The 15,124-nt window shown below is 41.2% G+C and overlaps 5 protein-coding genes across 5 annotated transcripts; 1 reads left to right on the forward strand and 4 right to left on the reverse strand.

Moving 5' to 3' along the window:
* Positions 1-941: 941 nt before the first annotated feature.
* On the forward strand, positions 942-3,531 carry EAE98_004993 (uncharacterized protein; the record flags this gene model as incomplete). The annotated part of the gene is made up of 10 exons (XM_038952614.1): positions 942-1,177; positions 1,250-1,513; positions 1,599-2,169; positions 2,222-2,418; positions 2,469-2,609; positions 2,684-2,860; positions 2,912-3,099; positions 3,152-3,183; positions 3,244-3,386; positions 3,459-3,531. 10 exons carry the CDS (start codon positions 942-944, stop codon positions 3,529-3,531), a joined length of 2,022 nt encoding a protein of 673 aa, XP_038811264.1.
* Positions 3,532-3,810: 279 nt separating this feature from the next.
* EAE98_004994 (uncharacterized protein) lies at positions 3,811-4,262 on the reverse strand (the record flags this gene model as incomplete). The annotated part of the gene is made up of 2 exons (XM_038952615.1): positions 3,811-4,127; positions 4,196-4,262. 2 exons carry the CDS (start codon positions 4,260-4,262, stop codon positions 3,811-3,813), a joined length of 384 nt encoding a protein of 127 aa, XP_038811265.1.
* Positions 4,263-4,619: 357 nt separating this feature from the next.
* EAE98_004995 (uncharacterized protein) lies at positions 4,620-6,295 on the reverse strand (the record flags this gene model as incomplete). Its single annotated transcript, XM_038952616.1, has 3 exons — positions 4,620-4,796; positions 4,848-5,580; positions 5,628-6,295. The coding sequence occupies 3 exons, from the start codon at positions 6,293-6,295 to the stop codon at positions 4,620-4,622; spliced, it is 1,578 nt and encodes a 525-aa protein (XP_038811266.1).
* A 2,278-nt stretch (positions 6,296-8,573) lies between these two features.
* On the reverse strand, positions 8,574-8,875 carry EAE98_004996 (uncharacterized protein; the record flags this gene model as incomplete). The annotated part of the gene is made up of 2 exons (XM_038952617.1): positions 8,574-8,623; positions 8,677-8,875. 2 exons carry the CDS (start codon positions 8,873-8,875, stop codon positions 8,574-8,576), a joined length of 249 nt encoding a protein of 82 aa, XP_038811267.1.
* A 2,251-nt stretch (positions 8,876-11,126) lies between these two features.
* On the reverse strand, positions 11,127-11,573 carry EAE98_004997 (uncharacterized protein; the record flags this gene model as incomplete). The annotated part of the gene is made up of 1 exon (XM_038952618.1): positions 11,127-11,573. The coding sequence occupies one exon, from the start codon at positions 11,571-11,573 to the stop codon at positions 11,127-11,129; it is 447 nt and encodes a 148-aa protein (XP_038811268.1).
* Between the last annotated feature and the right edge of the window lie 3,551 nt (positions 11,574-15,124).

A 15,124-nucleotide genomic window follows, 5' to 3' on the forward strand; every position in this document is an offset into this window, starting at 1 on the left:
CTAAAATTAAGTCTGAAAAAAGCATTATTTAAAAAAGATTTTCATTTATTGAAAATTCTTCAATTTGATTTCAAAAACTTTGAAATTTTGATATTAGATTTTTTCATTAATATTCTATATATCCTCAAAATTTGAAGAATTTAATTATATTGCTTTTTTTAATATCAAATTTTGAAAATACTAAATAAATATAGTTTTGGGTAAGGAATTCGGCTATAATTGAGGTCGGCATTTATTTAAAACAACACCGAGTAACGATGACGAGAAGACCTCGCCATCGCCGTTTACATTTAATTGCTGAGCTTCATCAACGTTGACCAGGTACCTAGGTATTCTTGTCGTCACAAATATTTTCAACCCATCTTCAAAAATCAGGTGCCAAGTTCTTGCTATTGAAACATCGAAGAACCCAAGTCACCGCGGTGAGCGACAGTCAAGCATGGATGGATGGTATATAGTCAATATCCACAGCCATTTCAAATGGGTATTGACCGACAGGTGAACACAACCTTTTGACCCTCGGGATTGCAGTTGAAGGGCGCCGATAACACGAGTTTCTTTCATCCAGGTGATGATCTACTGAATCTCGAACAATCTTTTGGTAATTACCACGAAAATACCGTTATCTATTGATAGCGTGTAGGAGCGAATGAAATTTTGAATCTGCTTAATCAAAGTTTGATTCAATGATGCAAGATGGTCAGGAACTTGAGACAACTTCCCAATTCAGAAGGATACATAAGTACTGCATGGTACCAGCATTGATTATATCAAGTTACCTTCCGGATTGACAACAAGTGTTGCAGGGTTCGTAGTACCTGTCCATCGTTTGGGCAATGCCCCTCGTATCTTCACAAGAGCTTCAAAAAGTACATAAGCTTTTGTCTGTAGGTATTGCCCCTGATATTTGCCAAGCTCGTTTGTTCGTTCGTTCAATCAAAATGCATTTCCATCATTTTGCCTCAATTGTATTATCCGTTCCTGGAATTATCGCTGCTGTTCTTCCGAACTCTGATATTCTTTCCACTCGTTCATCATTCGTTTCCCATGAGAAGCGAAATATACCTCATACACAATGGATGAAACGTGACCGGATTGCGAGCACGACTTTACTTCCTGTGCGTATTGGTCTATCCCAGAGTAACCTCGAGAAGGGACATGATTTCCTTATGGATGTGTAAGTAATCCACGATGAAATGGATATGAGGAGTACATCTTTCATCACTCCATTATGCTGATTACTTGAAAGTTCGCATCCAAAATCCTCAAATTATGGAAAACATTGGACAGCCGAGCAGGTACATGAAATGTTTGCCCCTTCAGAGGAGACAATCCATACTGTGCGAAATTGGCTAGTCGACTCGGGAATTGCGGCTAGTCGAATTGTTCACTCCGATACAAAGGGATGGTATGCATTCGATGCGACGACGAGCGAACTGGAGAATTTACTCAATACTCAGTACTACACATATGAGCATTCTTCAACTGATGAAATAGCTGCTGCATGTGATGAGTGAGACACCATTTTCATAGATTTGTATACAACAGCAATCAGCATGGAAACTTGCTCGTGAAACCTGCTAAAAAAATTCCCATAGATACCACCTTCCAGCCCATGTTCAACCACATGTGGATTACATTACTCCCGGTGTTAAATTAATCTCCACGAAAAAGAAATCAGCCTCAAAACGTAGCATTCTTGGTGGAAGTAAAGGTAAAGACCATCAACCCTTACGACGACCAAAAAGTTCATCCGGAGGCTATTCACATCACAACTCGAGTTCATTGGCGACTTGCGATGAGGTTATCACCCCAGAATGTATCAGAGCCCTTTATCGTATACCTCTTGCCAGCAAAGCGAATCCCAACAATGCAATGGGTATCTGGGAAGAAGGAGACTTCTATGATCAAGAAGACTTGGATTTGTTCTTTGCCAATTACACTCCATATATTCCCAAGGGTACACATCCAATCCCCAATTTTGTGGATGGTGCCGTGGCTCCAGTCTCTGTCGAGGAAGGAGGTGGAGAGAGTTCTTTAGATTTTGAATTGGCATATCCTCTATTATATCCTCAAAAACTGGTACTTTATCAAACGGATGATATTAACTACTCCAACGAGAACCCCACTGTGGGCGCATTCAATGTCTTTCTCGATGCTATTGATGGAGTATGTTTACTTATTCCTCAACTTCAAGATGTGTTACTGACGATCTTTTCAGTCATACTGCACATACTCAGCTTACGGGGAAACTGGCAATGACCCTGTTCTTGACCCTATCTATCCGGATTCCGCCGTTGATGGATACAAAGGAAAACTAATGTGTGGTGTCTACAAGCCCACAAATGTAATCTCAACATCCTACGGTGAAGCAGAAATAGACCTCCCTGAATACTATCAGAGAAGACAATGCAATGAGTATGTAGGTCTACCATATATTGAGTGATGAAATACTGACATGAAGATAGGTACATGAAACTAGGACTTCAGGGACATACATTTCTATATTCTTCAGGAGACTATGGTGTTGGTGGAGTTCCTGGTGATGCTTCAGAAAGCGGATGTTTGGGTTCGAATTCAACAATTTTCAACCCTCAATTTCCAGTCAAGTACGTATCTTCAGTTGTTCATATTCGGAATTCTTTCAACAATCAACATATAATTCAAAGCTAACACTTGATAGTTGCCCATACGTCACAGCAGTTGGTGCCACGAAAGTTTACCCAGGTCATACAGTTTTCGAGCCTGAAAGTGCCGCCAACGATCTCAAAGGCCAACCATACAGAAATGCATACTCTTCTGGGGGAGGATTTAGTAATGTATATGGAATCCCTTCGTACCAAAAAGAGGCTGTAGCATCGTAATTTCCCCCTTCATGATAATAAAACTCTATTCTGACCGGCCGTCACAGATATTTCAAGCTTCATAACCCTTCTTATCCATACTATGAAGCCACTGCCGGTAGCAATATTAGTATAGGGGCTAATGGCGGAGTATACAATCGTGCTGGAAGAGGTATTCCAGACGTTTCTGCAAATGGAGATAACATTGCTACATTCCTCGGAGGAAACTTCACTTTGAATGGGGGTACCAGTGCGAGTATGTCTTCTTCGATGCAAAATCTTCTTTTATTCTTGCTAAAGACTTCTAGGCACACCCATTTTCTCTTCCGTCATTAACTTGGTATGAGGATTTCTCATTTTCTATCCTTTCGCTCAACTTGCATATACTTACGAATCGCAGATCAACGAGGAACGACTCGCTGTCGGAAAGTCCACTGTAGGATTTATTAATCCAGTCCTTTATGCAAATCCTCATGTGTTGAATGATATCACCAATGGAAGTAATCCTAATTGTGGTACTGCTGGGTTTAGTGCTGTGTCTGGGTATGTTTTTTTTCTTACTATTCTTTCGGTGCTAATTGACGAGGAGCTTGCTGATTTAATGGTGTGCTGTAGATGGGATCCTGTTACTGGGCTTGGAACGCCTAATTATCCAAAGTTGTTGGAGCTCTTCCTTAGTTTGCCTTAATTGTTCGCACGATGCTATGGCAAGAGCATCTAAGAGCCGTGTACTTCGGAATGGGCTTGATTGTATTCATGGATCTATACTGGAATTACCACAAGATTTTGATCGAGAAAATATAAACCAAGGAATCTTTGATCTCATGTCATAGAATATCACAGCAATAGGAATACATCAACTTTACATTAAATATCGTACATTACACCCGCCCCATTACACACCAATACCACCTAATACGCCAATCCCCCAACCCATTTACCCACCCATACACATCCCACCCCAAGCCTATTTACAAGTACTAACACTCCAATCCACCGTATTATTTCCCTGTCCCGGCACCTTTGGTTTGAAATCCAAATAAACCAATTCTCCCTTCTTACTCTCCCACTCGCCATTCGTATCGCGATAATACACAATCTCGTCGCTCCCGGCATCGCGTACTTCGACAGTGGTGTGAGAAAGTACCCCGTCGGTGCTCCATTCGATTTTGTAGCAGGAATCGCCCGTCACGAGGAAGGGCGCGGTGCAGCGTCGGTTGTGGTCGCTGTCGAGACAGCTTTCGACCGCGTAGTCGAGGACGTGTCCGGAGGCTACTTCTTTTGCTGAGGGGGGTTAGGAGGGTTTGGGAAGGGGGAAGGAGAGGGAGAGGGAGAGGGAGGGGAAAACATACGTTTGGTGAGGGTGCCGGTCATAGCGAGACCTGCGGTCAAAATACTTTGGGCATTTGGGAGATACATTTTTTTTGGTTATTGTTGATGTTTGATTGATTGATTGATCGAATTTTGAGAATAAATGTTTATTCAAGAGTTTTTGAAAGGAAAAGGGTACTTCTCCGTTCCTTATCATGTAGGTAGCTATTTGCCAAGGGATATCCCTAGCGTCTATGACGATGCAATGTCTTAGCGGGAAGCGGAGGTGGCGGGAGCGACAGGAACCAAGGTGATCTGCGCCACTATATTTAGGAAGTGTCTAGACTGATATTTCCAAGGTTATTTCAACTTATTTGAAGGAAGTGAAATTCATTAAAAAAATCATATTCATAACTTATTGGTATACGATACGATGGGTCATGGATACAACTCTCGGATTCTAAATCACAGGGACGAGCCTGGGGATCGTGCTAATTTTGCCAGTTCGTGAGCCGCGGTTATGCGACCTGGCTTTGCTTTGTATGGTAAACTTAATTCCCTTGCTTTTTTGCGCATCGAAATTGCCTCTTCGCTATCTCCTACGACTTGCAAAAATGCAGTGCTTAATTCGTCCGCTTTCCACTGCTCTGATGTTAGGAGCCGAATATGAATGGCTTGAAAGAGGACTCTTACATAAGGAGCCGCCTTCCTACTACCCCAAACCCCCACACCCAAGTACTCAGCCTTTACTGCATAATCATAAAGATCAACCCACAGGGGTAATACGACTTGAGGAATACCCGTTCCAATAGCTTCATAGAAACAATTTGCTCCTCCATGATGGACCGAAGCAATGATATTTCCTGTCTCTAACAATACCGCCGGATCGACTTTTATCCATTCGGACATCCTTATACGTCCTGATTCGAGATCCGGAGAGATTATATCGAGGAATTCATCGGTGAATGGGTGGCGTTTGTTGAATTTCCATAGTACCTGGACGGTAGTATTGTCGAGCAGAATTCTGATCGCTTTTGCCATTTCGGTTGCGGCATTGTGGTCGTAGTCTACCACACTTCCTAGATTTATCAATACTGTTGGAGAATTATTAAGCCATTCAGATAATTCTGGATCTTGTTCTGCGGCTGTTGCTGTCGAGAGAAAAATGGGCCCGCATTGGACTACATTCTCAGGAATTATGTCGAGAGGATATTCGAGTTCTTGAGAACTTTGAGATATCCATGGATAGTCCTTGTGATAGACAGTGAAAAAATCCATGGGTTTTGCAATTCCGTTTTCTTTAAGATATGCGCGCTTGGAAGAAGTAGTTGGAGCGAATAGCACGCTGTATGCGAGACGCAGGTTCCTGTATATGTTTGAAGGGATAAGGTGCCAGGGCACTGGATATGGGAATGCGGAACTTAAACTAAGAATTGTGAGTATAATTTGTGTCAGAAAGTTTGAATTGCTTACACTGGATACTTCCAAAGTACAGCTCCCCAAGGTTGATACTTTGCAAAACTATCTTTCAGAGTATTTGGTGAGATAATGACATGATTACGTCCCTGGGCTCTCACAGCATCAACGCCCGGACCAAACACTGGGTCTACAGCCACAATACTCGGATCTACAGTCTCCAATATATCAGAGATCTCTTTGTAGATATCAAGATAATCGGGAGCTGTCCAGGGCATCACCATTTTTTCCAAATTACTGCAAAATCTGTTGAAATCCGCGAGTGAAGGTGAGTTGATCGCCGAATCAACTTTGAAGCCACCACCGTTCAAAAATTTCTTGTATGATGGACCTTTCAATTCGTGGAAAGTAATAGTTCTTTTACTTCCCGTGTTTAGTGCGAAATTAGAGATCATAGTAATGTCATCTTTTAGTTTTTCAAACGTGGCGAAATGGATGTCGAGATCATTGTATTCCGTGAGTAAAGCATGACTAGTTGCCAAAAAGACATTTGCAAATCCATGTTCACTATTCGTGACAAACAAGACAGTGTTATTCTTTCCACGCCATTCTCCAATCTTTTTAGCGACGTGATTTTCTTCGCCCTGTGGTGACGTTCCGGCATATAAATATGCTATGCAGGCAAAAGTTGCCGCGAGAGAAAAGTAAAAAGGCCGTTTGAACATTTTTTGTCGTGATGAATGAAAACGAGCATGCTAAGACGTTGAACAGAACTTTAGAAAATGTTGGTGTTCCCTCGCTTTATGACTTTTGGGGGTGGTGGGGGTTCTGTAGTATTCACCCCTTGTTGAGAATCTACTGTCACCTATCTTTACGTGAAGCCTTATCTGTTGCATATCATGTACTTACATGCCGAGTCAGTTGAATGAGTTGTAGAGATCGAATTTTGGCTCGTGTGTGGTGTACATATTTGGAGCCCAAGTTACTTTTCCGAGATAGTGATACCATGGCATTTCGTAAAGCAACTGGCGATGACTGATCAACCATTTCACTGGCATCTCATTCTAACACGTCTGCATTGTTTCCCTCGAAAGTACGAAGTAAATCGTCCACCAAAAGCAAGCCCCATGTATATAGATTGAAGGATTCTTTGACCGTAGATTTTGGGTTGAATGATGAGCAGTGTATAAAGCTGCGGCTGACAGATTCAAGCTGAAGCACTCATTTGATTGTCCAATCCAAACGGGGGCCTGGGGCACCATGAGCCGGTGATCTGACTATTTGTTGAGATGATATGCATGTACAACGCGAATCAAGACGGATCACCAAATTAAGGTTGGCCACCGGATCTGATACCAAATGTAGGTTGCTCCATGATAAGCCTTGGAGCCATTGACGAAAATTGGTAGCACAAACAAAACCATTCATTCTCTTTCAATGGATGCACACTCGTAGCTTCCAATCATCTTTGTGAAGAGTTACACAGTTGATAAATATGCCTCAGAAGTTCTCATCTGAAAATTTTCAGTGCTGTACATAGGTACCTAAGTACCTACTCGTAGTTGGAAATCATTGTGGTGAAGTTTGAGGTTTTGACAAGTGGTGATGATTCAGGGTTTTGACGCTAGTAATATTAGGCCGTTCAGGCTCTCGATTGAGAATTGTGCGTGCGGGGAACATTTTCGGCCAAAGAATTCCTCAACCTCACAAGAAACAATTGTCTTGTTTTCGACGAATCGGAAATTGATTTTGGAAGACTAAAAGTCAAAACAATGTTCAATATTGCTGTCTGAGGATGGTTGTATGGTCATTTGCTGCCCAGAACTTGTCTCTTTTAAGTCATTCGGTCAAATCTGATAGATCAAAATGTGTTCCTGAAAGGCGTCAAGCTGCATAACACACAATCTTCTCGATCTGTACCTCATTTCTGACTTCTTAGACTCTCAAAGATTTTAATATCTCTCAAGAATCTTGCATCAGCTAGGTAGTTACCAATATCTGTGCCAGATCTCTCTATCATCCAGCAAGGCTTAATCAAAAAAGCTTTCAGACAGAGCCACGGCTATTCCGAACCCAAAGAAAGGTTGTTCCTCGTGTACCTGACTGTGGATAAATATCCAACAACATCATAGTTACATCTAACCGCCCTATAGTAAGAATTCTACATCGAGATCTTACTCGTCTGATGAAGCTAGATCAACCCTGGATTCCCTCGCCCACGCTATCTCGAAAGCATTCGAAGATGCAAAGATGCAAAGAAGGAGGGCATTTCCACCAATGAAGGTGAATCTTTCTAGAAAGAAGCTGAAAATCGTTGCTTGAACGCTACTTTTCTCCCAATTATAGATTAGACTTTGGCATGGTCCAACAGTGGTCTCTCACAATAGGGCATGATGAAGGTGATGTTGTCCATCCAGGCTATTCCTCAATGAGTTGTGCGAAGAGTAGAGGACAAGCAAACTCAAACGAGCCTGATATATAATGTTTACATCTTCACTATCATCGTTACAAGATTTTTTCGACTGGAGACCCCGTACGCCACGTGAGCTATGGATTTGTGGATTTATACGTTCGGGAAGAGGTTGCTCTTGGTGAGTGTTTTTACAGTTGGCACGATGCTATCTTTCTTCGAGATTACTAAGGATGCTTTTGATGGCATCAAGGCCAACCGGTTAGATGATGTTGACTAAGGTCAAGCTGGTTCCTTGGTCATAGATTTGATGTTGGTTTAAATATCACACATTATTATCCAGATAATTCTCCATTCAATTTTTTAGGCTTATGTTTTCATTTTTCTTTTCATATTATTAAATAATCCTGAGATTACACCGCTGAAGACAGGAAACTTGTACCAATCAAAAACGTTTCTAATACGGGCCCTCGAAGTGTCAGAGGATTACACGGAATCCTTCGCAGTCCCAGATCATCATTCCATCATAAATCATAAATCTCATCCAATTTCATTTCATCTCATCATTCCTTCACGATCAACTCCATTTGCCTCTATGCAGGTGGCAATGGGCAAGTAGTCCAGTCCGTGATACATTCAGCCTCTGCAAACAGTCAGCATTGTTACACATCTCATATCATCTAAGCGGTGACGTACCAACACTGGCGACACAAGGTGCGACATCTTCATCTGTGCAACCATGGCCACAACTCTTCAACAAGCAGACAGCATAAGCGCCTTGCGCATCAGAACAACTGCATTCCTCCACGCGAGCTTGGAGTGCAGCAGGAATCGTTGGACGTGCAGCGACAAGAGTGAGGCCGGCGAAGATGGCAAAGATGGTTGCGAATTGCATGTTGACTTTTTTTTTTTGATTCGTTTCTGAATGTGAGAGGAGTCTAGTAAAATCGATATCCTATGCTGTTCTTAGCCTCGTGTTGTTGATTTGTATGTTCAACGTCGTAATATCACGAGGTATTTATAATATTCCTTCTCTTATTCATTGCCACCAAAAATATCTCATATCAATAATGCCTTCCCCTTTCATCGGGTTGCATCTCAGCTCCGTTGTGAACGGCATATGCATAAAATCGCTGCAATGCATTTACAGCGAATTCTTGGCATCAGTCGATTACAAGAATCTGGATAACATGCATACATACATGGGTAAGTGCCCTGCATATAATTACCTAACCCACATCTATCGTAGAGATGAAGAATTTCCTCGGTCTCCGATTCGCACAATCCACAATTGAAAAAGTGTTCACTCCAACGATGTGCATCGTCACTGTAAATGTCAGCTTGTCGGAAGCTTCCGTGTGGACTCCACCAGACTCAAAACTTGATTTGGATATCCGAGCCGCAGCGAGATCGCTAGGCGATTAAAAAATTAGTTAACGTGCAGCATGCACGGTATGAGGCGAGACCGTTAAAGAAGGCGATCAATGGTAGGTGCGGGGCCAAGATTAGTAGATCCATGAACGTTCTCCACCTGCTTCGACGTCACTTGTGTGATTTTATTTTCGGTTACTTGAATATTGGATATTTTCTCAATCGCAGTGCACACTTTGTTCACCGTCTTATTGATCTATCTATAGGATAATTTTCATTCGCAACAGCAAGTGAAGTCAAAAATGCCTTTTTAGGGACTTGCGAGAATACTTGATGCAAGGTGCTTATCTCAGTACCATGTATCTGAAGCCCAGAATGGACGCAAGTCCGACCAACGAATGAGCAATCACAATTCTCTATCTCCTCAAAGTCAAGAATTCAGCTGCTAACAATTTGGAATTCACATGCACAAATTAATGTTCCTGAAGTTATATCCTACTTTGATTTTGCTTTCCAAATTGAACCCTTCAGAGATACCAAATTCTATGACAAACGAATTTCGATTTCTAGACTCAATTCAAATTTGAGATTATACTCAAGACTTCACAGGCAATCATGTATTTGCTACTTTTAAATTTGGACTGCAGTCAGGGCTGTCGAGGACCCTTCTCAAATCTCAATACTTTGGAAGCTTCTCAAGAGAATATTTCAATGATTACGTCAAAGTCATCATACGAGGACACCAACTAACGATTTTGATCTCATTTCAGGAATTAGCTGCGCGCGAATATCACACTTAGAGTTCAGTTTTACTCCATGTCAGCTGAGAATACTTCACGAGGTGTGATGACGAACAGTCACATTCCATTGATCTCCAGCTAGCAACAGAGTAGAAAAAGCGAGGACTCAGATTGCTTTGAGGTAATTGATGAGATCGATCGATTACCTGGGTACTCGCAAAACGTTACCATTCCTCCCATCGTCAGAATTCATGAGAAAAAAATGCCGAAGTGGCTAGAGAATTAGCAACTCACACATTTTCTCAGGATACGTAGCTTCACATCACTAAGATCTGCAGATTTACAAAAAAAACCCAGATGTGAGGCCTAAAAGATCTGGAGGTTTATTATCACGCTGGTTCAAAGATTGTCCGTTTTTCGCAAGCTGCGAAACTGATTAGCCTCCCTAAATGCCAACGGCCTCTTTCCTCCAAACGCTATCCCCCCCCTCCACCCGATCCAAACATTCTTAGCATTTTTTCAGTAGCTTGAAACTCATTCACTCTCAACCCATACTACCCGTCATCAATGCATCCAAACGGCACAAAAATGAATGAGATAAAGGGTAATGTGATTGTAATATGACTGAAAACAGGGAATTTGGTGCGACAATGCATCTTACAGGAAAGGTTATTGTTTACTCTGCTCTTGAAATAACTTTCATTCAGCATATCCTCTATATCCACGATAATCCCATCCGTCAAATAACATAGCCAAAAAGTTATGAATGGTACTCTTCGGATTTGATGTTCCAGAAAACGTCCATTTGTCAATTAAAGTATAAAGCAAAAAGGATTGTTTACCTGTAATCATTATAAAATCTGTATTTGCTACTATACACAACAACGATTCAATAAAGGTCTAAAAATCATCCAAGATCATACAACGAAGTGCCCCTAATATACGCCCCTCCTATCCAATTCCAATCTAATATTTTAGCCCAAACGCCGATCTCAATATCATCACCAATTCTCCCTCACAGATTATACCGCCTCACTACCTACCCCATGTGTTCGTTGTATTTATTCTTGCCCTCGCCAACGCTTCCTCCTCCTCCTTCTTCTTAGCTTTAGAACTTCGTTTAATACCAGAACACACAGAGACCAAAAGCGCTATCAGCACAAATCCTCCAAGACAAGCAAGCAAATAAATAGTCAAGACTGCCTTCTTCGTAAAAGGTTGCGCAAAAAACGGTCTTTTGTAATGCTTATTGATAGCGGCTTCTGAGAGCGCGGCCAAACAGTGCAGCCGCGAGGCAGCATTAGAGTCAGAAACACTGGCAATATAAGTGAGGGAACAGCGCTCCAGGATTCTTGTCACTGTGCTGGCGATTATAGGGATCGTTGGACCGTGAGAGTAAGGGGGGTCGGACCAAGAGGAGGAAGAGGAGGAGAGGGCGGCTAGGGTGACGAGAATCGCGCCTGCACGGGGTACGGGTGCCATTCTTGAGGTAGAGTGGATTTTGTCTTCGCTGAATAAGAAAGAGTTTTATTGGATGGACCTTTGTGTGTGATGTGTGCTCTATGGAGTTGGAAATGTAGTGATTGATTTTGTTAAGAAATGGTAGTAATATGCTTGGACATGAGAATCGATATGTATGTTAAGATTCGCACAGCTCGAAGTGCACTTACTCCTCTCAAATGATTGGGGAATACCCCCCTTATATACAGGAGACTCAACAATCTAATCCACTTCTTCTATCATACCAAGACGCTTCCAAAACAAGAGTTTCCTAAGGAACCATTCAACTTTCTTGGTATCGTTAATTTCATATTATAGAGATGATCTAGGAAAGACTACATCCATCTTCCTAAACTTCTTCTCAGCATCCTACCAAGAGACTTACGAAGAAATAACTCTTATTTCAAGCACAAGACTTTGCTAGTACTACTAGTATATCAACATTCTAGCAATATTCTAGAAAGCGTATTTTCCTTCCAAGTTCCATTCCATCCCAAGAGAAGAAAAATCCCAGACCACCCCACTTCCCCAATCTAGCTATCTCATAGTCTGTAGATCAAGTTCCTACTAAGCTCTTAGCTCCATGCTAACAGAGCACCCCACCACACTAGAAGACTTGGAAGTTTCTTAGAAACACCATTTTCACTATTTAGCACTAGGTTGGTAGTTATAGAGGCTCGGCAATAATATAAAATGTGGAAGATTTGCCGAAAGCTGGAGATTAGGGGAATTAATGACGTGCATTAACACGCGCGTGACATGGCAGCGGAATCTAATCTGGCAGTAGCGTGTTTAATGCTGTAATTGATCGATATTTTACTATTCCGGGTGATCAAGGTAATTGTGTGTGGAAATGTTGTCACCTGATTCATGGTGTGGTGGCTTTAGATGGATAGTATCCTCGACGTTAGTGATATTCTCATCTGCTCCGAAGAATGTTCCGCAGGTTGAGACGTTTGTTTACCCAGTAATATCTACTAGCAAATATTTTATAAAAATTCCATATTCCAAGTACGGTATAACGCATCCACGCCTTGTGTTAGCCCCAAGCACTAACCAAAACGTCTGAAAATATGTTGCAACCCTTCGTTTACCAACCTATTTGATGACAAGCCCCTTACTACACCTCATCCCATAACAAGGAACGTTATATTTGATGCAATTGGGAATTTGCTTTATCAATTTTGTGATTATGTACGCCGAGAGACCCAGTGTAGGCAATAGTATTTCCCGTAATCCGTATACGGGTTAGATAGTGGTGTGTATCGAGTTTTTTTTTTGAAATATGTATGTATGTGGTATGGAATTCGATATTACTGAAGATATTTAATATTAGGATAATATTGAATATTATTGATAAGATATGGGAATACGGTTCTCTGATTGGTATGGAATAAGTTGTATACGAATTTGAGGTTATTTTTAGATTTCAATAATATCAAATTATATATTCAATTGAATTATTATTAATATTATCGAATATCTTGATCTTTTTTATTATTTTTAAATGGGAATATTGATAATTGAATGGTTTTTATTATTATTTAGGTTTTATTAGAATTAGTTTAATTTTTAGTATTATCTTTTCATTTTTAGATTTTTAGATTTCAGTTTTTTCGTACATTCTTGTAGATATTAGTTTTAAGTGATATTTACAGTAGTGAGTTTTCAACTGTCTAATATGCATTAGTTATTGTATCAAAAGCTTTATACGCACCACCGTTTTACTATAGTATACTATTGCCTACACTGGAGAGACCGACCTGGACACCGAAATGGCTCGTCTCTCAAGCGATCACGTTCATACATTGGCTCTGAAGCCGGTGAAAATGACGATCTGATTCTTTTTGAGCCTGTCCGTCCTCATGACGCATTCACATTCCTGAAATCGGTATGTGTTGAAGACTTACAAGACTTCGAAAATTGCGATCTTGACCCTCCTAGACATGTGTACTACCATGTGATTAAACGGCTACTTTCACGTATTTCGATTTTTGCGAGACATATAGAAAAGCTTACAGGAGCCCCTTTTCACGTTCCGGAGGTCGAATCAATGTTTCAAAAGACGATTCTCGGACCTGGCTGGCAGAGAAAATTGGAGGGTGCACGCCAAAATGGCCTTAAAATTATAAATGCAGCTGGTAGTCGTTGAAGACAAATTGTGGAAGGATACAGGGAGGATGAAGGGACGAGCGGAAGCATACTTGCCAAAGGTTGATGAAATACATTCTAGAGAGTCTAATGTGAGTCTTTATATCCATCCATATTGAGGTCGTATTCGGCTAGTAGGAATTGGGTGAGAAAACAGCAATGTGCCTACTTGCTTTGAAAGGAACAGCAGTGCGAGAGCAGGAATTGGCAGTATGATAGCATAATCAAATCGCTCCACGCATGGACTGTTCAGCTACTGTTATGTGATTCTAATAGTGAAAGTGAACAAAAGGCTTGTAAGAATTATTTATAGCGTATTCATCGGCTTAAAGGAGTCACCGATAATATCAGAACTCTTTGCAACGTTCAAGACTTCATCAATCGTATCTGTCCCCTTCGATTCATGTTATCTAAGTAGATGGATCGAGACATCATGTGAATGCTCAGATCAAAAGAGATCACATAATACTAGTTATATATCAGAGCCGGGTCTAATTTGTATTTTGTAAGCCATCTCCTTGAATTTCAGAACCACGCACGCATGAACCCCACACTCTACCAAGTGTCTAGAGCACCTCTCCCAATCACTCAACAGTACAACTAATTCCAACCCTAAAAGACAAAAACCAATGATTCCCCTCAAACAGATACGTCCACATCGGATTACTAACCACAATATCATAACCCTCACAATCAAAAGAAGTAAATCCATAAACTATTCAAGCATCATATCAGTACTCAAGTCAAAAACAAACATCAAGCATATAGATACATACTAGTAGAAATACACCCAGGAACAGTAATCGCTGCAGAAACTGACTGCGCGCCGGGAAGAAGAAGATTGGTGCATGTTCCATCGGTGGTTAGAGTTATCTCTTCGTAGGAGACTGAACATGCGAAGTCGTTCCACAGATTAGTTGACTTTCTTCAATCCCGGCAGTGGCTGGGAAGCTGAGGGAGAGGGGTATCGAGGCTAGAACTTTGGAATGTATTGCTGGGGTGGAAGTGTGGCATTTTTGGGTTTTGAGCTTTTGGTGATGAGATTAAGAATGTACAAAGAGACTGGTGTGACGAAGTATTAGACTTTTAATAAAACGATTTACAAAACTCTGTAACCTAGTCTGTTTGTCTTGCAATGCTGACCTCAGGAAGCGTAGATAAAGAAGACATAGATGCGCCAACGTGAACACATCATACATCTATGAGCAGGGCAAATTTCATGAACATACGAACAATTCAAGGGTTCAAATATTCTTTAATCACTATTGGACTGGCATTGCAGACTCAAGTTGATCCAAAAATTGACGGATACAACTAATCATATCACCATCATAATTAAAAACTCACTCGCAACGTTTTCGCGGCTCGCAAGACCGTATTTA

Source organism: Botrytis deweyae (genome assembly GCF_014898535.1).
Source record: "Botrytis deweyae strain B1 chromosome Unknown BDEW_009, whole genome shotgun sequence".
Taxonomy (NCBI): domain Eukaryota; kingdom Fungi; phylum Ascomycota; class Leotiomycetes; order Helotiales; family Sclerotiniaceae; genus Botrytis; species Botrytis deweyae.